The sequence below is a fragment of the Octopus sinensis genome, linkage group LG11 (genome assembly GCF_006345805.1).
Source record: "Octopus sinensis linkage group LG11, ASM634580v1, whole genome shotgun sequence".
Taxonomy (NCBI): Eukaryota; Metazoa; Mollusca; class Cephalopoda; order Octopoda; family Octopodidae; genus Octopus; species Octopus sinensis.
In genome coordinates this window covers 53,268,344-53,293,937 of record NC_043007.1, presented here as the reverse complement: position 1 = coordinate 53,293,937, position 25,594 = coordinate 53,268,344, and the positions used below count along the sequence as shown (strand labels likewise).

Genomic DNA, 25,594 nt, shown 5'->3' with positions numbered 1-25,594 from the left:
ATATTATGGTGTATATATATAATAGTGTATATTATACTAGTAATATGTATTATATATATATACTAGCTATATATATATATATATATAATATGTAGAGATAGATATAGTATAAATATATATATGGATATATATATATATATATATCTATATATATGTATATATATATAATATGTATATATATATATTATATATATATATATATTATATAGATATATATATATATAATATATATAATATATATATATATATATATATATATATAGATATATCTTATATATATAATTATATATATATTTTATATATAATATATATTATTTATATTGATAATGTGTATATATTATAGAAATTATAGGCCTATCTCTCAGAACTCACACATCAGCAAAGTCATGGAAAGAATAGTCCGCAAGAAACTAATCATGTTCCTTGAAGAATATGACTTGCTGATTGACACCCAGCATGGATTTCGACCAGGTAGAAGCTACCTAACACAGCTCCTGCAACACTATGACTGGGTGTTAAAACAGATACTAAATGGCTCAAATGTAGATGTGATATATCTCTGTGTATTACACAGTGGATTGTGAATTGTTTAGATCTAACCATACATTTAACGAATGCTCAAAAATCTATTACAAGCAACGGTTTAACTCTGGCGGCTAAAGATGTCATATCAAAACTTAAATGAGAGTTTGTAAAATCTACAGCTCCAGACTTTATAGAGACAGATGCTTCTAACAGTGTTGGACATGGTCTTATTTCAGGATGGAAGGTCAGTGGCATTCTATAGCTGAACATTTCAAAAAGTCAAGAGAAACCAATCAGGCATAAAAAAGAAGCTGCACAATATTGGAATGCTGCTGATGCAGGTAATATTTTATAACTGCCATACCCTCAACTACCATTCTAACTGACCAGAAATAGGTGGCTTTTTTGTTCAATCAGAAGTCTTTCAACCAATGACAACATTTACTTCTCATAGAGCCTCTAAATTCAAATCCAATCTGCCATTGTTCTTAACCAACCTTAGTTCAACATTTTTACATCAAAATCATCTAATTCACCTAGAGAAGGTCAAACTATTGGAAACTATCTCATCCAATTTATCACAGATACAGTTTAACAATAGCCACATCACTAGTTTCAACTCATGATATGACTTACTATCCCCCAGATTCACCATCAGAAAAGGTACTTGGACACTCCTGTTTGACCAAAAAGTTCTGACTGGATGCAATACTGTCAAGGTATACAACAGGAAACACTTATGCCATCACCAGCAGAACCAAGATCTGACCAAAGTAAGAAAATTCTATATTTGCCATCACAATCTGGGTCTACAACCAAGAAAGTGAAACCAGATAACACACACAAACTTAGAATTCTCACAAACAATCCTGTAACAATCAGCTCAGATTGAGTAATGAAAAGGCTTTTGCTTGATGACTACATACTAAACTTCTGATGCAGCAAAGACTGTTGTGACTGTGTTTCTAATCCATCATTCACTGTAGTCCTGTACTTCATTCGTTTCCGTATCACTTCCTTCCAGATTATGTAAGCTTCTTAACTCAAGCCTGCATGTTCTTAAAATTGAATAAAATTATAGCTGCTACACCTTCACCATCTACATACAACAAAAATAATCCAAATATTCAACCAACATGTGTTATGAGAAAAATTTGACTCACCCATAGCTGCTGCAATAGCAGGCAGTGGTAAATCATAGTGGAAAAAAATAAAAGATAATAGTAAGAAATCTATATAACTTCTGTGGCTGGGCATCAACAGTACAGGGTATTCTTTCAGCTGGTTTCGTACCTAACAATAAAATGAAATCTATTTGAGTTTCTCAAAAGTTGGAACAACTGAAAATTAAATAAGGTTATTCATAATTAAACGCAATGAGAAAGTTAAAATTTGATAATAACGCTTTTTAACACCCTTTAAAAATCCAAAGATTTAAAATTATTCAGTCAACATTCAATTAAATGTTAAATAAGATTATTTATGCACTTAGGAATCATGAGTAATTCTAAACAGATCTTCTGGTAAGAAATTTATGCTTTATAAAGGAAATATTGATATTAGTAAATATTTCCAGTTGCAGCCAATGAATTTAATGTAAAAGTGTAAGGAATGTTTTTTTTTTTAACTTTTACTTGCTAGATTATTTACATTATTTATATCTGACAGATATTTGTCCTCATCTTGTTTGTTGTTAACACAACGTTTCGGCTGATATACCCTCCAGCCTTCATCAGGTGTCTTGAGGAAATTTCAAACCTGGGTTCTCATTCCTAAGATATTTTACGCTGTTATTATTATTATTATATTTTAAAAAGGATTGACGCAACTCTTCACAAAGGTAAACAATCAAGACCAAGAGTGTTATTCGATTGTAAGCTATTTTATCAGTTAAACGATATTTCAACAGTACGTCAGTTTTTGTCAAGTTCAAAATAAGTGATAAAAATTCAAAATTACAGAAATTTAAATGTAAAGTATGAACGAGAGCAACCAGTGTCCATACGTTGATGGAATGACATCATCAGTTTTTAAGTTACAATTTTATAACAGGTGAAAAGAAAAAGAAAAAACAGAAAAGAAGACAGAAAAAAGAAAAGAAAAAGAGATAAAGGAGAATATTTAATCAAACAGTTTTGTATAAATTTGATGATATTCTCCTGTCATCTTATTCATTCCTCCAGGGCGTGATGTTAATAACCCGCTAACATATTTCTCCTCATACATTCTGAGAAGTGAAAATGAAGCAGATTCAGAATATTTTCTGAAAATATGCACTTTCAAGTCTTCTTCAAAATTGCAGCTGCTTGAAACAAGATGTTCAGCAAGTTCTATCGAACTACTATTATTGTGCCTGATGTCGAATCTGTGCCCATTAAACTTTTTGTTTAATTGTTCTGTTGTACAACCAACATAAATTGTGTTTCGTGCATTCTGCAACGTACACCAAATGGAAATCTTTACATGTTCCACCTTCTGTATAAATCATTTCTATTGATTTCTGATGGAATTCACTTTATGTTGTTGCATAATGAACAGGGCCTACCTCTCTTGCGGCTGTTCTTTAAGGTACAGTGTGCAGATACTCTAATATTAATTTTCTTGGAGTCAGATATAGAGGTCAATAATTCTCTTTATATTCTTATTCCGTCTAAAGGTGACAATAGGTGGCTGAGGAAATATCTGTTTGAAATGAGAATAATTTTTTACCACATGCTGGTAACTTTCATGCAACACTTGAAATGCCAGTGAAATTTTGGTGCCAGTTAATCACAAAAGGAATTCTGTCATCCATTGAATTGTGTTTGCAAAAATTATGCGTGTAGGCTTGACTATCTTTGCTAATCTTAGCTATTTCATTTGCTATTTCCTTTAATAGTGATTCACTGTAACCACGTTCAACATAATGGCATACAAAAGCATTTGCATGTTTCCAGTAATCCCCTATATCAGTACAAATCCGTTTTATCCTCAAAAATTGGGATTTCGGATTTGACCGAATAAGATGACGTGGATGATCGGAGCGGCGGTGGAGATAAATGTGGGATGACGTGGGCTTGCAAAATAACTCTGTCACTATTCTGCCTCCAGAAAACTTGACTTTTGTCCAAAAATTCAATGCTAGTTTTTGAATAACTAGATGTAAATTTTATGTTGGACTTCAAGCCATAGTTTCTAGCATAACAGTCACAGAAATGCAAAAAGTCCATTAAACTATCCTGTGATCCTTCCCAGACAAAGAATATGTTGTCAATGAACCGTAACCAGAGTATTGGTTCATGACCACGAAGGGATTTGAATGTCTTCAGTAACTGTGTCTCGAATTTTGTCATGAAAACATTAGCGAAATTAACTGCCATGGGTGTACCCATGGCGCAACTCTTCATCTGGTGGTAAAATCTTTGTCTAAACTTCATTGTGTTACTTTCAAACACAAACCTCAATAATCTACAGAGAAAATTTGATGGAATACTTTCGTTTGACCACTTTTCGAAGGCATCCATACATGCTTCTACCCCTTCATTGTGGTCGATATTGGGATGTAAGTAATAAACATCCATGGTTGCCAAAAAACAGTTCTCAATAGGGCCTCAGTGCTTAAAAAAGTTGTTGTTGGTTTTAGATACAAAATCAAAAGTATCCCAAATATAGGAACTTGATCATTTTGCAATGGGGAGCAGAAAGCCATCCAGCCACTCTGAAATTTTGGCCATGCAACATTCATATCCGCTGCAAATTGGGCGCATTGGAGGAAATCTTTCGAACTTTTTGTGTATTTTAGGGAGACCATAAAATACAGGTGTTCTTTCTGACCTTAAAAATCTTAGATTTAGCCTTTATTATTATTATTATTGAGTGAGGGAGCAGTGCATGCCATCAAAGTGACACTGGGGTAAAATATACGAAGCCCAGTATACCCATCATGACTACCCGTCTGATAAGGGTACACTAGGCACATGCATCACAACCATACGTGCACGACATGGTGATCTCATATCAAGATAAACAACACATGACCTTGCAGGTGGGGGCCCAGTTAGAACTTACTTCTGGTTGAGTAACCCATCCCGCTCAAAAGGTCCCTGAATAAGGGTTGTTTAAGGATGTTGAACGAAACACCCATGTTTCCAGAGGTGAATTAGTCAAACCCCAAAGAATCCCTCTCAACACATGGCTATGATGCTCCCCCACTACTTCTGCTCGTGATCAGAGATGCACATATTGTTAGCCACTAAGGGACATGCTCAACTGGTTATGGTCAAACAACTGACAAGCAAATCTGTGGTATTGAGCAGAATATTTGCTGTAGCCCATCTTTTATACCAAGACAAAACAATGTACATGATAACACTTCCAATCAGCTAAGATCAGAAGCCATGAGAGCTACTGCCTGGTACTGCAGCAGGGCAGTATTATTATTATTATTGTTGTTGTTGTTGTTTGGCATCCTTTTTGTCTTGGGAGACAATGGAGTTGCGCATAAAAATAATCTAGACTGGCTTTTACATTTCATGTTCTAATACATCTCCTGCAGTGGCTGTGTAGTCCTATCCTGAACAAACACTCCCTCTGGCAGGTGCAGCAAATGTAGCGAAGACTTTGCCTGGTTGGTTGTAATGTCATAGTTTCTCGACGGTTTTTCTTGTCTTTCCATTTCTTCTTTCTCCTTCTGTCACTCCTTTGTGTTCCCTCTTTTACGGTACATTGCCAATCTCCACGGTTGCTGGCAACTGCTTCACAGTTGTTAATATTGATGTCGCAGGCTTTCATGTCCCTTTTGCAAACATCCTTGTATTGTAAGAACGGTCTTCCTACAGACCTACTGCCCCTAGCAAGCTCTCCGTAGAGTATGTCCTTGGGGATTCTGCCATCTTCCATATGGCTAACATGTCCAAGCCATCTCATACGTCTTTGTGTGAGGAGTGCAAACATGCTTGGTATTCCTGCTTGAGGACATCTTTGTTGGGGACATGATTCTGCCATTTGATGCCAAGGATTTTCCGGAGGTGAAAGATATTTAGGTGACGCTCTTGGCATGTGTATGGCGTCCAAGTCTCACTTCCATGCAGTTGAGTGCTAAGTACACATGCCTGGTAAATCTTCATTTTTGTGGTCTTGGTCAGCTTATTGATGTCCCATGCCCGTTTGGAGAGTTGGGCCATCACAGCAGCTGCCTTGCCAATGCGTATATTGAGCTCGGCATCAAGGGATAGGTTGTAGGTGATGGTAGAGCCAAGATAGGTAAACTTCACCTCCTGTAATCTGTGGTCTCCAATATGTGTTTGGGATGTCCGATGTAGCCTGACCCATGATGTTGGTCTTACTGAGGCTGATAACTAAGCCCAAGTCGCTACATGATTGCTCAAAACAGTTGATGAGCCTTTGCAGGGCTTCTTCTGTGTGTGATACCAGAGTGGCATCATCAGCAAATAGCATCTCCTTGATCAGGACGCTTCTGATTTTGGTCTTGGCACACAGACACAAGAGATTGAACAGTTTCCCGTCACTTCTACTGTGCAGAAACACTCCATCATCTGATGTCTCAAAGGCATGTGACAGCAGTAGCGAGAAGAAGATGCCAAATAATGTAGGAGCAAGGACACAACCTTACTTTACCCCATTTTTTATTTGGAAGGCGACTGATGTCGAACCATTGTGCTGTACGGTGCCTTGCATATTATCATGAAAAGATATGATGATCCTCAGCAGCTTTGGTGGACATCTGATTTTTTTGGAGCTGGATGAAGAGGCCTTTTCTACTTACCAAGTCAAAGGCCGTTGTCAGATCAATGAAGGCCATATATAATGGCATTTTCTGCTCTCTGGACTTCTCCTGAAGTTGGTGTATGGAGAATATCATGTCAATAGTTGATCTGCTTCTTCTAAAGCCGCACTGTGATTCCAGATATATTCAAGAAGCAAGCAGTTGTAGCCTGGACAGGATAACGTGAGCAAAGGTCTTTCCAACAGTGCTTAGAAGAGATATTCCACGGTAATTGTTACAACCACCACGGTCACCTTTGTTTTTGTAAAGTGTAATGATGTTAGCATCCCGCATATCCTGAGGGACTGTACCCTCTTCCCAGCACTGACACAGAAGCTTATGAAGGTGCCGAAGCAGGACAGTGTTTTTGCTGGCTTTGATGATCTCTGAGGGGATGCCGTCTTTTCCTGGAGCCTTGTTACAGGTTAGGGAGTCAATAGCCTTGGTGAGCTCTGCTATAGATGGCAGACTGTCAAGTTCGCACATGACTGGCAAGATCTTGACACCCTCGATTGCAGCCTCATCTACCGTGGTCTCCCGTGAGTAGAGATCCTGGTAGTACTCTACCCATCTATCCATTTGCTTGCTTTGGTCCTTGATGAGATCTCCAGTAGTTGATTTCAGAGGAGCTGACTTGGTTGCGGATAGACCAAGGGCCTTCTTCAAACTGGCATACATCCCACAGGTGTCGCCACTGTCAGCAACTGACTGGATACTCTGACAGATTTCCTGCCAATACCTATTTGCACAGTGTCTGGCAGTCAGTTGGGTTTTATTTCTTGCCTTTCTGAGTTCTTCAAGTGACTTTGTATTAGAATCACTCTTGTATTGCATCAGAGCTGCATGCTTTGCTTCAATAACTGGTTCCAGCTCTGAGAGCCCAGCACTGAACCAATCTGGGTTTTGCCTTTCTCTCATGCCGAAAGTATCTATTGATGTGGTATACAAAGCTTCCCTGATATAATTCCACCTACTTTCAGCAGAGGAGGTTGGGCAGCTACTAAGGGCAACCTTGATAGAAACAGCAAAACATTTTTGCAGTATAGGGTCCGAGATTCTGGCAGTGTTAATGCATGGATGGCCCATGGACTTTTTAAGGCAGAATCCTCACCCTGCTTCTTATTAGTGAATGATCTGTGTCACAATCCATGCTGTGGTAACTACAGGTCAGTTGAACAGAATTCAGAAAGGATCTTCATGTAATGATGAGATCCAACTGATGCCAGTGGTGAGATCTTGGATGTCTCCAAGATGCCTTGTGGGATGGCTTGTTGGCAAAGAATGTGTTGGTGATGCACAGGTTATGGTATGTGCAAAATTCAAGTAGTCTCTGACCATTGTCATTCATGTTGCCAATACCAAAGTGTCCAACATAAATGAGCCACGAATCATGATCAGATCCCATATGAGCGTTAAAATCTCCTAGAAGGTAGATGTTTTCATTGGTTGGTATATTTCTAATGACAGTCGAGATCTTTGTAGAACTGGTCCTTGGTCTCCTCTGAGCTGTAGAGTGTGGGAGCATAGATCCTCAGTAGATGTACTGGGCCAGAAGAGGTCGAGAAGCGCAGTGAGAGGATACACTCAGTGCCTCCTGATGGTGGTTCTATTGAGGAGAGTAATGAGTTTCTCACTGCAAAACCAACACCATGCTGACGAGGCTCTTCTGGATCGCTTCCCTGCCAAAAGAAGATGAAATCCTGTTCTTTGACTTTGCCATTTGAGGGGAGTCTTGTCTCCTGCAGTCCAGCAATGTCTATGTTAAGCCTCTTTAGTTCACGGTCAATGATGGCCGTCTTTCTTGTGTCTTCAACTCTGAAGATACCAGCTTGGATGCAAGAGCTGCTGGAAGAGTGTCGAGTCGAACACTAAACTACCTCGGGGCTCCACTCTGGATTTCTCTGAAGGTTGTCTCCTTTCCGTAACCCTGGATAGGGGCCCATACCGGGTACTGTCAGCTGGAGCCAGCTGAGCCCAGGACTCATGTCAGGCAGGGTTGTCGCTCCCTGAAGTAGTGAAGAAATCGCTACCCACTTATTATTTATTATTTTTTTCCTTCTTTCTTCAAATTTTCTTCCGTTTCTCGCCAAGTGTTTTCCGTACACCTAGGGCAGAGAAGCTCATTGTATGCATTACACATGCAAATTCACAGGTAAAATATGTATTTAAAAAAATTAATAAATAAATTCATGAATGGATGTTGTTTTCACAGCAATAATGCTCTTCTCAGTACATGAGCCGTTCCAGTTAAGACAATTTTTTTGCACTTCCTGTAGGGATGGTAAGCCTGGTATCATTTTCAAATAGGTTTCAGTACCTTTTTTTTATCATTCCTAGAGCTCCTACAATCACTGGTACTGTAGACACCTTGAGATGCCACATTTTTTCAATTTCTATTAGCAAGTCTTTATATTTACTGATCTTGTCAAATTCTTTCGCCGCTATATTGTGATCGCAAGGAATACTCATGTCAATTAATAAACACATTCTTTTTGTCTGATCTTTTATAATAATATCTGGTTTATTACCTATTATAGTTTTGTCAGTATGTACAGGGAAGTCCCATAGAATCAACACATTTTCTCCCTCAGTCACAGCTTCAAGATGGTGTTTTTACCATTTGTCAGCGGTTTTGATTTTATAATGCCGACATATTGTCCAGTGTAAATATTGGCCGACTCTGTCATGTCTTGCTTTATATTCTACAGGTGCTAAGACTCTACATACTGAGATTAGGTGGTCTATAGTTTCAATCTCATCGTTAGAGAATCGGCATTTTGGGTCAGCTCCATTTTTTATCACATTGGCTTGGTAGTTCTGGGTTAATAAGCCTTGGTCTTGAGCAGCTAATATGAAACCTTCACTCTCCACTTTTAGCCCTGAGCTTCATAACCATTGGTGCGTGTGTTTCTGGTTGATATCAGCTTGTTTGCTACGGGCCACATACTTGCCATGCAGAGGTTTCTGTTCCCATCTGCTTGCTAATTTTTCATGTGCTTTTGTCTTTGCAAGTAATTTTATTTTCTTTGCAGAAGCAGTTGTCGCATTTCCTTCAACCTGATCAATCTGGTAGATATCTAAGATATCAGTAGCAAATTTTTTGCTCTCTTTCACAGTATGTAATAGTCCTTCAAGCTCTTCATCATCTTTGCCATATAGTTTTAAATCATCCATATAAAATAGATGGCTTATTTTCCTGTTGTCAATTTTGTAGCCATACTCTGTTCTATTTAGTTCACTTGAGAGTGGTATTAGTGCTATGCAGAAAATTAGTGGTGAAAGTGAGTCACCTTGGAAAATGCCACAGTTTATGCTTATATTGTTTGAGCGCGATACTCCATTAGAATGATATAATTGGAGCTTCGTGTTCCATAGTGATATATTATACTTCAAAAAATCTGTAATCATAGGAGAAATTTTGAAAATGTCCAGCGATTTCAGAATCCACAAACGTGGTATGCTGTCAAAGGCTTTTTTGTAATCAATCCATGAAGAGCTGAGATTTCTGTGCTTGTTATGGCAGTTCTCAAGGATCATACGATTAATTAGGAGCTGATCCTTGCATCCGTATGAGCCTCGTCGGCATCCTTTTTGTTCAGTGGGAAAGAGGTTATTCTCTTCTATAAACGTATGCTTTCTCCACTAGAATAGATGTCAAAATCTTATAGGTAGTAGACAAACATGTTATAGGCTAGTAGTTTTTTTGGGTCTTTGGTTTCATTATTTTTGGGGAGGAGGTAAGTAATACCATTTGCTATCCAATAGGGAGTTTTTCTGGGTCCTTCAGAAAAATAGTATTACTAACATTTTGTGTGCAGACGAGAGTGATGAGAGCCAGAAATTTGGTACTCTATCAATACCAGGGGATTTCCACTTATGAGTCTTCATTAGTGCCCTCGGTGATTGAGATGTCTTCCCATACCTGTTCTTGTAGATTTTTGTAGGCATCTTCGGTGCGTTTGATCCAGTCTGCATCTTCATTGTATGGTTTCTCATCACTCCAGATCTCTTTGCAAAAGTTTTTAACTTCTTCCATTAGAAGTGGATTTTCAATGGTTATTTTTTTCTTTCCATTTCCCTGTAAAATGATTTGACATTTGATTTGAACATCTTACTTTGTTTGTAGAATTTGATTCTTTTTTCAGATCTGCGTATTCCCTGAGCTTTTTGTTGAGAGTCCATATTTTCTCACAATCTTCCTGCCTTTTCTTGATCTTACACCATTTCAAGAGATTAGCTCAGTTAATATCGATATCTCCCTTTACAATGATTCAATTTCAGTTTCAATTCTACTCCTCTAGTTTGATTTTCTTTTCGAGTTTGGTACTGTTGGCTTTTTGGGTGTTAAACAGCATCTTTTGATTACCTTAGCAACAGAGTAAATAATTTCATTTAACTTATTAAGATCAGGTTTTAGTTGTTGTATGATTTCTTGTGTAATGCAGTTGCCAATTTTTATTTGTGTTTTATGTTGATGTGCATTTGAGAGTTTATGGAGTGGTTCCCTATCATACATAGTTGTATGCTCTACAACTACAAGCTCATTCAGAACTTCCTGCTTCATTTCAATGATAGATTTTCTGTGTTGTTCAGCAAATATGTGGTCTTCAAATTCTGTTTTGACATCATTTTCCTGGTTGTTTTTTCTAGGGTCATTATATTTTCCTTTTTCTTCAGGTTCTTGAGTGTTTTCGGCAGATGGTCGCCTTTCAGTCAATGCTTATGGTCCAACATTCCTCTCCTCTGCTTTGTTAATTCCCTCCTGACTTATATTTAGGTCATTCTCTACCACTTTTTTAATAGAGGTTAATTCTGCTTCTGTGAGTCTGGTATTTCTGAAGATATCTCTTCTAACATTTGCTAATCTGTTTTCATCCAGGTTTGGTCTGCTAGCGGAATTCCAGCTCCTCCAAACTCTGTAGGAGTTTGCAGTGTGTTTCTCTTGTGTTGGCCTACTTAATTCAAAGTAATAAGCATTTAGTTCCATTTAGTCCTTTTACATTTTTGATTTTCTGGTCATTGTGGTGGTGAACTTTGGGGGCTTAATTTGGGACAAATCCTGTTTAAGTGACTTTCCCGGTTCGTATTCGGGGAAGATATTCTGCCATTTGAAAGTTTTTCGCCATCAGGCTGACAGCTTCCTGAATAACCAATGGACAATCGATTCGGTGTACTGTTTGAAATTTTCTTTTCAAGTAAAGTTAAATTATTATTAATTTTCATTTTTTTTAAAAATATCTATTTATTTATTTTTAACTACTAATCTTCATACAGGGGCCGCATTTATCATCATTAGCAGCAGCAGTAGTTGTAGTATCAGCAGAAAAATCATTATCAGCAGTAGCAGCGGCAGTGGTAATAGCAGTAGTAATGGCAGAAGCAACAACAGCAGCAGCAATAGTAGTAGTAGCAATGGTAGCAGTAGTAGTAGTGGCAGCAGCAGCAGCAGCAGTAGTAGTAGCTGCAGCAGCAGTAGTAGCAGCAGCAGCAGTAAGTGTGGCTCATGTAATTTTATTTTATTTACTTATTTTTTTAAAGAGTTCAAATGTCTACTACTACTTACTAGCAGCGAACAGTGACCTTGACCGTAAGAAAAATTAAGGAAGGGCCGACTTACTCTGTTCTGTATTATTTGTGAATAGAGAAATCGTGTTCAACCAGAGAGAATCTATTATTAGTATCATTATTATTATTTTTTCCACGTGTATTTCTGTTATTGCAATAAAAGGCATGTTTGCACACTCCGGGTAGTCAGGGAGAAAATAAAGGTAATATTGCAGAGATTGAAGTTGACTTTTCTAGAGATGTTTGTTTGTATGTCCAGTTAGAGAAAACAGTTGTGTTTTTGCAATAAAATGGATGCTTACAGGGAGGAAAGAAAGAAAAGTCAAATTTTCACAGAAAGTTTTAAGATTCACCAAAGATAGTCTTTTCTAAGTCCACACAAAGAAATTTGTGATGATTTTAGAAAGAAGAAAAATAAAAGGATGTTTACAGAAGGAAGGATGAGTATTCACAGCAGCTGTGGATATTAAAGTTTTTAAAGCTGATCGTTTGTGTGTTTGAAAACTGTAGATATGTAAATTTCTTTACTTATTTTGAAGGGAATTTTAAATACTCACAGTCTATGAGAGTTTTTTTACCCGTTGTCCCACTGGGTCATATTAGTGTTTCTATGGCTTTCGGCTACTGAATGGTCAGAGCAGCGAGGAACACGTCCAGCCGCTGACAAGGCTTGCACTCAAACTTTATTATTATTATCATTATTATTATTCAGGTCACTGTCTGGAATCGAATTTGGAATCTTGGGGTTAGTAGCCCGTGCTCTTAACCACTACACCATATGCCAATGGGCATAGAACTATTTTACTTGCTAGGTTTGAAGGTCTAGAAGAGAGTTCACAGGTTCTCTTAGACTTCTCAAGCCTTTGTAAGTTGACACCTGCAGAAAAGATATGCCCAGGAAGAGAATTTCAGAGGGATGATATTTTGGAAAGGAAGGCCTGGAGACAGTGATTAGTGCAAGACCTGAGGGTCGGAGACACAAGAAAAAGTTATGAATGAGTCACCTAAAATTGGCTTAATGAAATCAAATCTTTGATATCTAGTTTCAAGAGATGGCTGCAAACTGAAAACAGACAGAATGCAAACATTTTTGGAAATGCTAAAAACCATTCTATATTGAATATAGGTTACACTGTAATTGATGTTTTTGTTGGCAATATCATTTTGTTTTTCATATAAGAAATATTCAAGTGACTTTACAATTCTTCAAATCAGTGAGAAATATAACCCTCATATAAATTAACACACATTTACAATTATTTAATCAACAATTCAAAGAAAAGATTTTATCAAGTGGAAATTTTATGTGTTTTTTTTACCTGTTGAACACCATCTTCATTAACATATATATGAGAAAAGAGTTGCTTGAACACTTTTACAAGAAAGAAAGCAAAACTCCGAATAGAAACCATATTAATGTTATGAGCCATTTCATCTAAAATAACAGCAGCTTGATTTGTAAGTTCTGCAACTGAAGTTCCAGATTCCTGAGACAACTGTGAGAATTTAAAAAAAAAACAAGAAAAAGCAAGTTTATTTCTGACAAAAGTTTTACATTTCCATTTTATATTTTTACACTGTACTTATTAAGAATAGATCAACCAACAGAATTTTGGATATTTTCTACATTTGCTTCTGCATCATCTCATCTGCAAGATTATGATAATTAAAGCAAACCTTTGAAAAGACCAATTCAATTAAATTTTCAACTTCCAAGTAAGCCTATTCTATTTAATTAAGCTTTGCTTGACTAACCACTCTTGGTTATATTAGTATATATGAACTCAAAATGTTATGTCATATATCAATAGCACTAACTATACAAGTTCTATCAGCACATCTTATAATAATTCTGCTTGTCACTGTGTTACTTAGCCTGTCATTAACAATTTCACATGATTAAAAAGAGGGAGGGAGAAACGTCCATGACATGAGGTAGAGGGAATGTAATTGTAACATTTTCACATTAGTTGAAGGGAAAGAGAAAAAGAGGATAAGGCGAAGACTGAGACAGAAAGAGGAAGAAAGAAAAAGAGGGAGGGAGAAGCGCCCATGACATGAGGTAGGGGGAGCGTAATATTTATTACGTGGTTAAAAAAGTTAGTTGAAGGTAGAGGAAGAGTTAAAAATATAATTTTAGCAGAGGGGTGATGTTCTGATGGTGAGGTTAAAGAAAGGTGGAGAGGGGAGAGAAAGAGAGAGGGGGAAAAGAGAAGAGTGAGAGAGAAGAGGGAGAGATGGGAGAGAGAGAGGTAGTGATGGTGGTAATTAGATAGTGAAAAGTGTATTTTACTTTAATTGAATTAAGTTTTTTATATCACCTATCACTTAATACATGCGCATAAGTGCAATTCTGTGAAATATTCAAGCTTATTTACGTGACAGATATATGCAATTTGATTTTATGTGCCACCGACACAGGTGCCAGACGAGGCTGGTGCCAGACGAGGCTGGCGAACGGCCACGCTCGGATGGTGTTTTTTATGTGCCACCGACACAGGTGCCAGACGAGGCTGGCAGACAGCCACGCTCGGATGGTGTTTTTTATGTGCCACCGACACAGGTGCCAGACGAAGCTGGCGAACGGCCACGCTTGGATGGTGTTTTTTATGTGCCACCGACACAGGTGCCAGACGAGGCTGGCGAACGGCCACGATCGGATGGTGTTTGTTACGTGCTCACAGCACGGAGGCCAGTCGATGCGGTACTGGCTACGGCCACGTTCGGATGGTTTTCTTATGTGTCACCGGCACTGGTCCCACAAAGATACAAATTCCATTGATGTTCATCTATTTTGATTTGGTTCGATTTTCACTTGCCTCAACAGGTCTTCACAAGTGTCACAAGAAGGAAGGTATGCACAGGTGGACTGACTATGTCCCAGGTAGGGGCCACGGGTTATGGCCTCACTAGTCTTGCCAGGTCTTCTCACACACAGCATACTTCCATAGGTCTCGGTCTCTAGTCATTTCCTTGGTGAGACCTAAAGTTCAAAGGTCGTGCTTCACCACCTCGTCCCAGGTTTTCCTGGGTCTACCTCTTCCCTCAACTGCTAGGGTGTAGCACTTTTGCACACAACTATCTTCAGCCATTCTCGTCACATGACCATACCAGTGCAGCCGTCTCTCTTGCACACCACAACTGATGCTTCTTAGGTTCAACTTTTCTCTCAAGGTACTTACACTCTGTCGATTATGAACACTGACATTACACATCCATCGGAGCATACTGGCTTCATTTCTTGCGAGCTTACGCATATCCTCAGCAGTCACGGCCCATGTAGCATGGCTGTACGTATACATGCATCATACAGTCTGCCTTTTGTCACCAGCAGGGGTAAGAGCTCTCTAAACTTTGCCCAGGCTATTCTTACTCTAGCCATTACACTTTCAGCACACCCACCCCCGCTACTGACTTGGTCACCTAGGTAGCGGAAGCTATCAACTACTTCTAGTTTGTCTCCCTGGAACGTGATAGAAGTTGGTCTCTGCACATTTCCAGTGTTTATTGCTCCTGAGCATCTGCCGCAGACAAAAACTATTTTCCTAGTTAGCCTTCCTTTGACATTGCTGCACCTCTTATGTGTCCATAGCTTACACTTGGTGCACCTTATAGAGTTTCTACCTACACCTTTTTTTACAGATCGAGCAGGGCCATCTACCTGAAGTCATTTGTGATTGGTCCACCTTCCTACTTATTAGGACTTTGGTTTTGGCTAGGTTGATTCTAAGGCCCTTCGATTCTAATCCTTGTTTCCACACCTGAAACTTCTCCTCCAGTTCTGATAGTGACTCAGCAATTAGAGCAAGGTCATCAGCATAGAGGAGCTCCCAGGGGCATCCTGTCTTGAATTCCTCCGTTATTGCCTGGAGGACTATGATAAATAGGAGGGGACTAAGGACTGAACCTTGGTGGACCCCAACCTCTACCCGGAATTCTTCACTGTACTCGTTGCCAACCCTCACCTTACTAGCACCGTCTCTGTACATGGCTCGCACAGCTCTCACTAACCATTCATCTCCACGACCAAAGAAGGCATGTTAGAGTTGCACCTTGATCAAGAGCATACTCAATGTTTTTTTTTTTTGGCATTCACAGTATTGTGCATTGGAAATTTCTAACCCAGGACTAGACTGTCAATCAAACGTTCTACTGCAACATTTTGAAGTACTGAAGGGAGAGCATTTGGCAAAAGTAACCAGATATGTGGAGCACAAAGAATTGGATTCTTCATGATGACAATATACCCTGACACCAAGCTCATTGCTCATGAGTTTCTCACTAAAAACAACATGGTATTATTTCCACACTCGCCCAATTCACCAGATTCAGCACTTGCAGACTTCCGTCTCTTCCCCAAGATGAAAATACAACTCAAAGATCACTTTTTAACAGCGTTATCAAGATCAAGAACAAATCACGAAAGGTCCTTGTCTCACTTACAGAAAATGACTTCCATACCAGATTCCAAAAGTAGCAGGAATACTGGGACCAGTGTATTGCTGCACAAGGCAACTATTTTGAAGAAGATGATGTTAAAACTTAGGTAAATAAGTTATTTTCTATTAAACCTAACTAGTTTGTGAATTTTTTGATACTACCTCATACATCCCTGTAACTTAGCAGTTTGGCAAAAGAAACCAATATAACAAATACCAGGCTTAAAAAAAGGGGTCAATTCATACAACTAAAAATTCTTCAAGGTGGTACCCCAACACGGTCACAGTCTAATGACTGAAACAAAATTCTCGTGTTAGAAAAGTTATGTAAATCTATTGGATTTTCTTTCGGCTAATCTAATACTGAACAGCAAATATGAAGTTATAAAGAAGAAAAAATATGGAAATATTGTCACAATATACATAAAACAAAATATAAATTCAAAACAACATACCTTTTCCAATATATACTGAACTCGTTTACTTTTTAAAACATCCTTTTTAATATCAGCTGAGCTGCGTGATTTATTGAAACAGTAAACAGGAATGTCTTCCCTAGTTCTTGTGGCCCATCGAAAATCACTAGAAGACCGCCTGTCATCTAAAATATCCTCATACATATCCTTGTGACGTTCAGATATATGTTTACGATTATCTAAATAAAAGAAATGATTTAGAAAACTATCATCATTTTATGTATATCTGTAGGCATGGGTTAGATGGGTTTTCAGGTAATGCAGTCAATATCATTCTTCATGCATTGACAGGTAACACCAGGCGTTTAATGATGATATCTGTGTATATATTTATATTGATAGACACATACATATAAAGCACAAATAAATAAAAGTAATAGTTAAAAATAAAGATAAAATAAAAACAATTAAAGAATGAAAAATAACCAATACAGAGATGGATGCTTCAACAAAGACATGTAGATTTGTGCTGCATCCAAGAAGTAAAGGTGGAGAGGAAGTTCTATACATAGGTATAGGATTTTCTGAGCAGGGAACACTGATGGGGTCAGGGGCATGGGTATACTTCTTGTGGAGAAATAAGTTGATAAGGTAGTCAGAGTCTGCGACAGAATACTTAAGATTAGATTATTGCTGCAACATGGATTGGCAACTATTATCTGATGGACAGAAAGACCGATTTTATGACACCCTCTTGCAGACTACCTCATCAATGAATGACAGGGACCTTCTCTTTGTGAGGGGGCTTCCATGGCATACATGGAGGCTATGGTTTTGGTTCCCACAAGAGGAGGGAACCAGGCTGCTGGAGTTCTGTGATGCAAATGATCTTATGGCTTGTAATACTAACTTTAGGAAACCTGCCAGTCACATATTCACTTACTGATCTGGTGGACACACTAGTCAAATCGATTACCTCCTCGCCAGGAAACAGGAAAGATGGCTACTTATGAATGCTAAAACCTTCCCAGGTGAAGAATGCACCCCACAACATAGCTTAGTAGTTAGTGACTTCAGGATCAGGGCTAAATGGATGCCCAGAAGACAACCAGCATGGAGAAGAAGGGTCTGGAAGCTTAAGGATCCTGCAAAAGGACAGAGATTTAGAGATGTATTACTTGAAGCTTTTGAAGAAAAAGAGGGGGATATAGCATCACATGATGTGGAAGACAACTGGAGGTTTCTGCAGGACAACCTGCTGAGGATTACTGACGATATTTGTGGATGGTGCAAAGTCCCCTCTTGACCCAAGGTAACCTGGTGGTGGAACAATGTAGTTGACATGGCCATTAGGGAAAAGAAACAGCATGAAAGGACTGGAAGAACAGTGGTAGCAGGGAATTGTATCAGATTGCCAAAAGAGAAGCTAGGAGACAGGTTTACTTAGCCAGAGGGGAAGCAGATACGAAAAAAAAATTGTCAATGTTCTGCACTGGAGAACCAAAGATTTGAAGTGTTTCATATTGCAAGACAGTGGGTGAGAGAGAATTGTGATGTCATAGAGAGAAATGTGTATGCATGGATAATGGCTCACTTGCATTTAATGAAGCTGCAAAGAGAGAGACTTGGAGACACCACTATGAAAGGTTGCTAAATGAAGAGAATGAATGGGAGAAAGAGAGTCTACCAAATGTCGACCCAACAGAGGGACCAGCTATCTGAATTGACAGTACTTTGGTAGATAAAGCAATTAAGAGGAATGAAGACAGGGAAAGACCCAGCCCATCAGGAATCACCACAGAGATGCCTAAAATATCTGGCAGTGTTGGCTATTGTCTAGTCACTCGTATAGTTAACCAGCCGATATATGTAGGAGTCATACCCAATGACTGGTGTAGCAGCACCACAGTCAACTGCTACAAAAGTAAAGATGATGCATTAGATATGAATAATTACAGAGCTATCAAGTTGTTGAATCATTTAATGAAAATCACAATTCTAGACCTTGCTTCCATATCTAGCAAAAACCAAAGTCTTAATAAGTAAGAAGGCAGACAAATCACAAATCTCTTCAAATAGATGGCCCTGCTCGACCTGTAGAAAAGGTGTAGGTAGAAACTCCATAAGATATACCCAGTATAAGCTATGGACACACAAGAGGTGCAGTAATATCAAAGGGAGGCTAACTGGGAAGATAGATTTTGTGTGTGGTAAATGCTCAGGTGCAATAAACACTGAAAATGTGCAGAAAACAGCTTCTGTCACATGCCAGGGAGAAAACGTACAAGCAGTTGTTAGCTTCCATTACTTAGATGACCAAGTCAGTGGCGGGGGTCGATGCTCTGAGAATGTAGCAGCAAGAATAAGAATAGTCTGGGCAAAGTTCAGAGAGCTCTTACCTCTGCTGGTGACAAAGGGCCTCTCGCTCAGAGTAAAAGGTAGACTGTATGACGCATGTGTGCGAACAACCATGCTACATGGCAGTGAAACATTGGCCATGATTGCTGAAGACATGCATAAGCTTGCAAGGAATGAAGCTAGTATGCTCTGCTGGGTGTGTAATGTCAGTATGCATATACGACAGAGTGTAAGTGCCCTGAGAGAAAAGTTGGACATAAGAAGCATCAAATGTAGTGTGCAAGAGAGACGACTGTGCTGGTATGGTCATGTGTCGCATATAAATGAGGACAGCTGTGTGAAAAAAAATGTCACACCCCAGCAGTAGAGGGAACCTGTGGAAAAGGTAGACCCAGGAAAACCTGAGATGAGGTGGTGAAGCATGACCTTTGAACGTTGGGCCTCAAGGAGGCAATGACAAGTGACTGAGACCTTTAGAGACGTGCTGTGCTTGAGAAAACCCAGCAAGCCAAGTTTGACCATAACAGTGGCCTATGCCAGTGCAGCATAACTGGCCCATTTAAGAGTACCCTTCAATCATTGGGCAATAAACTGTGCTTGCGAAGACCTGTTGAATCAAGTGAAGTCGTTGTCATGGCCGATGAAAATGCCACCTGATTAGCACGTAAAAAGCACCATTTGAGCATGGTTGATGCCAGTGCCACCTGACTGGTCCCATGCCATTAGCACATAAAAAAGCACCATTTGAGTGTGGTCAATGCCAGTGCTGCATGACTAGCTTGCCAACCCTCAGTCAAACTATCCAACCCATGCCGCATGGAAAGCAAAGTTAAACAATGATGATGATGATGTAAATAAAAAAGGTTATACTACACATAAAGGTGTGTAGTATAACCTTTTTTATTTACATCATCATCATCATTGTTTAACGTTTGCTTTCCATGTGGCATGCATGGGTTGGATAGTTTGACGAACAAACAAAGATGAAAATATAAGAGGAGTACTATGATGAGGTATTAATGCATAGAAAAATAAATAAACCTTATTGGGAATACATTTAAACTGAGGTATACTCAGCATACACACACTTTCAGATGAGACAAAATAATCTACTACAACTCTAGAAATACATTCAGAGTTTAATAAGCATAGTTATTACAGTATGTTATAGAAACTGCTCTGGCAACAAGTGCTATCTCTGCTAAGCAGAAAAAATTAACATCCTAAACGAGGTTCCTTCTACAATCCTTCAAACCACACACTGGATAACACTCTGTATTCCCTAATTATCTCTGGAATCATTCATATGTCTACCTGTTACCTTATCTTATCTACATTCTCTTTGCATTTTCAGCCCTCCTCTGTTCTCTGCCCTCACACAGGCTCTCACATATAAACACTTGATAAACACCATGTCAGTCATTCACACATCCACTTTGGTTTCTTTACAATATAGTTCATACACCACTTTTGTACTTTTTTACATTATGATTTACACATCACTACTGTATGCCCCTTATACTAGTGAAGACAAACTGCAAAGCTTTCTATAGATTTGCAAAAGTGTCTGCTTTAGTAAGGTACAAGACAAGGCCATTGTTCAAAGAAAATGGATGACAGATTGCAGATCTATCAGGTCATCTCATAAGTTCTGTTCGATTTTACCTTTTTTAAAATTGAATGAAATTTAATAGTATTTTAGAGTGTCAAAGAGCAGTTAAGACACATAATGCTTTATGAGTACAAAAAGGGAAACTCTGCAGCCAAAGCGACTCGAAACATGCACTCAGTTTATGGGAAAGAATGCTTGAATGAAAGAACCTGCAGAAGGTGGTTTGCAAAATTCAGAAGTGGACGTTTCAGCCTTGAAGATGAAGATTGAACAGGACGTCCAGTTGAGTTTGATGATAAGCTCCTTGAGGCATTACTTGAAGAAAATCCTGCATTATCAGTTGAAGAATTGGTAATAAAGCTTAGTTCAAACCATACAACTGTTTCACAATAAATTCCAATATAATGAGAATCTACACCATTAGAATATATCCATTTTTCCGGATGTTATGAGGAAACAAAGTCGGCGGAATACACATCTGTGAGATATTCTTTCACTGTAGGGATGCCCATAAATACACAAAAAATACATAAACATACGCTATTCAACTGAAAAAGAATAAAGAAATATAAAAAAGCTTCACGGAAATTGCCAAATACTTTTAGTTTTGACACCATTTCTCAGAAATATCGCCCAAAACTATTAAATTGACGTTTAATAACCTATTTTAAGCATTAACTTTTGGTTTCCTTTGCCACGCCTATTTTTGTATATTCCTGGTTTCATTTTTTTCATTTCCAAACATGCACTTAAAGTCCTTAAAGTGAAAGTTCACCATAGTAACCTGATGAAAACTGTTTAGTTACAAGATAACACTGAAGTAACTGTACGATTAGGGAGAGTAGGTTACAGTATATATATTAAACATGTTAAACATGTGTTGTGTAAATCACATTAGGAAGAAAATAATTTCTCAATGGGTCATTGCAGATAAGGAAACATTCAAACAAGCATTTTACTGCACATATTTACTGCAATAAATATTTTTATCTAACTTATGAGGGCGTCAAGATGTGAAGCAGCACGGATTAGTTTTCAACACATTTAATAATACAAGTACTAATTTATCTTGGTCGATCTTTCGTTTGTAGTAGCACGTTTCCGTCGATGATTTCCGTAAAAAACTTTTATTTTTTTACATATGGGCTTGCGGGAACATTTGAAGTAATGAGAGCGAAAGAGACTAAGAGAAAGCGATTTTATGACGAGGGAATTTCTTTTGAAGTTACCGAAGCATTGATGTACATGTGTGTGTGTGTGCGCGCGTGTGTTTGATGGGGTGTGGGAGACAGACAGTATGTTGTGTTAGTGAAGTGCTTCTGTTAGTGTGTGTGAAGAGACAGAGAGAGTAATGTGTGAAAGAGAGAGATAACTGAAATTTTTTAATCGGTGTATGTGTATATGTATGTATGCATGTATGTGTGTGTGTGTATGTATCTATGTATGTGTGTGTGTATATATGTATGTATGGCCGATTCAGTGTACACTGAATCGGCCATACACACATACATGCATATACACATACACCGAGTAAAAAATTTCAGTTATCTCTCTCTTTCACACATTACTCTCTCTGTCTCTTCGCACACACTAACAGAAGCACTTCACTTACACAACATACTGTCTGTCTCCCACACCCCATCAAACACACACACGCGCGCGCGCACACACACACACACACACACATGTACATCAATGCTTCGGTAACTTCAAAAGAAATTCCCTCGTCATAAAATCGCTTATAATGAAAATGATAATAGAAGGGAATATGGTACCTTTTTTAATCCATGAATTTCTCGACTGTTCGAATGTATCCATGCTGAAGTCAAAAGCTGTTCTAAGAGTCAATATTTAGCATGGCGTAGAGTTGAACTTGTTCATGTGATGACTGCTTAGTGAAATATAAAAATGCTAATACAGAAATATAGACCATGAAAAAATAAGATTTTGGATAAAGTTAAAGTGACATCGAAAAAGAAGCAAATATATAAGCAATGCCTGTCTTCAAAATACCGGTGATTTTAACAATTTCTTCCCGTGCATAATATGACCGGTGTTGGAGAAAAGAATTATCCTCAGTAAAAAGGATCCTTAAGCAACGATACTAATCGTCCAATCAAATTTGTATAGAAGCTATTTTCCCCTCCTCTGCAAAACTATCGACGCATAAAATAATCAACAGTTTCTTTACTTTTCTTTTTTTTTTTATTTTATTTTTGTGTTACGCGATCTTTCGGTTTTGGAACATAGTACAACATCAATAAAAATGAAACCAATATTCACAGGAACGGCAATACACAAAATAACATGTCTATCGTGACTATATAAAGCTGAGGATGTGTGTGTGTGTGCAGCGCGCACGCGCGCGGATGTCTGCGTGTGAAAACCCGCATAAATTCTGAAGTTTGGAACTAATTTTCCCCAAACTTGTGGTTTTAGACTCTTAAAATTTTTCACATAATAAGTAATGGGGCCTCTGGGGGCAGAAAAAGCCCTTTTTCCTGGATAAACAATACAAACTATTGCATAACTTAGTTGTTTTGTTGGTTCAAGAGACATTACTCTTGATGACATACTTAATTTAATTCCTCCACCTCTCTATATATTATCATCGTTGTCGTTTAACGTCCGCTTTCCATGCTAGCATGGGTTGGACAGTTTGACTGAGGGCTGGCAAGCCAGAAGGCTGCACCAGACTCCAATCTGATCTGGCAAAGTTTCTACAGCTGGATACCCTTCCTAACACCAACCACTCTGAGAGTGTAGTGGGTGCTTTTACGTGCCACTGGCAGTACTGGCATTGACCATACTCAAATGGTGCTTTTTACATGCCACCTGCACAGGAGCCAGTCTGTCAGCACTGGCAACGACCATGCTCAAATGGTGTTTTTTATGTGCCACCAGCACCGGAGCCAATCAGGCGATGCTGGCAACGATCATGCATGAATGGTGCTTTTTACATGCCACCGGCACAGGAGCCAGTCAGCAGCCCTGGCAGCAGTCATGCTCAAATGGTACTTTTAACATTCCACTGGCATGGGTGCCAATCAGCGGTACTGTTACCGGTCATGACAACCATTTCACTTGCCTCAACAGGTCTTCACAAGCATAGTTTATTGCCCAATGATTGAAGGGTACTTTTAAATGGGCTGGTTACGCAGCACTGGCATAAGCCTCAGTTATGGTCTCACCTGGCTTGCCGGATCTTCTCAAACACAGCATATCTCCAATGGTCTTGGTCACTCGTCATTGCCTCGGTGAGGCCCAATGTTCAAAGATCGTGCTTCACCACTTCATCCAAGGTCTTTCAGGTTCTACCGCTTTGACAGGTTCCTTCAACTGCTTGGATGCAACTCTTTTTCACACACCTGTCCTCATCCATTCACAACACATGACTATACCAGCACAGTCATCTCTCTTTCACACCACATCTGATGCTTCTTATGTCCAATTTTTCTTTCAGCACGCTTAAACTCTGTCGTGCATGCATACTGACATTATACATCCAGCAGAGCATACTGGCTTCATTCCTTGTGAACGGAGCATGGCTGTTTGCACACATGCATCATGCAGTCTACCATTTACTCTGAGCAAGAGGCCCTTTCTCACCAGCAGAGATAGGAGCTCTCTGAACTTTGCTCAAGCTATTCGTATTCTAGTAGCTACACTTTCAGAACATCCACCCCCGCTACTGACTTAGTCACCTAGGTAGCGGAAGCTATCAAATACTTCTAGTTTTTACCCCTGGAATTTGATGGAAGCTGTTCTCAGCACATTTTCAGTGTTTATTACTCCTGAACATTTGCCACACACAAAACTATCTTCCCAGTTAGCCTTCCTTTGATATTGCTGCACCTCTTATGTATCCACAGCTTACACTGGGTACATCTTATGGAGTTTCTACCTACACCTTTTCTACAGATCGAGCAGGGCCATCTACCTGAAGGGATTTGTGGTTTTTGCTAGGTTGATTCTAAAGCCCTTCGATTCTAGACCTTGCTTCCACACCTGAAACTTCTCTTCTAGTTCTGATACTGACTCAGCTATTAGAGCAAGGTCATCAGCATAGAGAAGCTCCCAGGGGCTTCCTGTCTTGAATTCCCATTAATGCTTGGAGGACTATGATGTATAAGAGGGGGCTGAGGACTGATCCTTGGCAGACCCCTATCTCTACCTGGAATTCTTCACTGTACTTGTTGCCAACCATCACCTTACTGACAGCATCCCTGTACATAGCTTGTACAGCTCTCTCTAACTATTCATCTATCCATAGTTTCCTCATTGACCACCAGATAAGGGATCGGGGGACCCTGTCAAAGGCTTTCTCCATGTCAACGAAAGCCAGGTACAGAGGTTTATCTTTAGCTAGGTATTTCTCCTGCAACTGTCTCACCAGAAATATAGTATCAGTGGTGCTTTTCCCTGGCATGAACCCAAACTGCATCTCATCTAAACTGACTCTCTCCCTAATTAGTTGGGCTATGACCCTCTCCATTACTTTCATTACCTGATCCAACAACTTGATGCCTCTCTAATTATTTGTATCTAAATCATCACCCTCAAAACCCTCAAACTGAATGTCTCTGCACCGTTCCAAAAGTGCCAGCTAATCCATCTAGAGTGAGGACCATACATTGAAATAGCTTGGGCTTCAAAGGCCCACAGCTGTTTAATACCTTGGCAAAACATTTGATGGATCTACATGGAATATGGTTAGATGTTTTCAAGAAAGAACTTGCACGCCTACTGTCCTAAATGAAGCTACGTTCTGACAAGAAATTCAAAAGAAGGCATCACTGTTGAACTCCCTCCACCAAAAGCCAATTATATAAGCATGGCCACTGAAAATGTGATAACACTGGTGGCAGTCCAGCATGGCCACAGCCTTTGGGCTGAAAAACATAAAGAACAAAAT

The 25,594-nt window shown here is 39.0% G+C and overlaps 1 protein-coding gene across 1 annotated transcript in view; it reads right to left on the bottom strand.

The window, feature by feature from the left end:
* Window positions 1-22,926, bottom strand: part of LOC115217637 (dihydroxyacetone phosphate acyltransferase) — a 64,423-nt gene extending 41,497 nt beyond the window's left edge. Inside the window, exons 1-6 of the mRNA XM_036506990.1 lie at window positions 22,455-22,926; window positions 16,749-16,948; window positions 13,174-13,350; window positions 1,689-1,818; window positions 622-626; window positions 20-28 (exon numbers count right to left, since the gene is read on the bottom strand). Coding sequence (XP_036362883.1) covers window positions 20-28; window positions 622-626; window positions 1,689-1,818; window positions 13,174-13,350; window positions 16,749-16,948; window positions 22,455-22,497 — 564 coding nt within the window. The 5' untranslated portion in view covers window positions 22,498-22,926. The remainder of the gene's footprint in view (window positions 1-19; window positions 29-621; window positions 627-1,688; window positions 1,819-13,173; window positions 13,351-16,748; window positions 16,949-22,454) is intronic.
* Window positions 22,927-25,594: the final 2,668 nt, after the last annotated feature.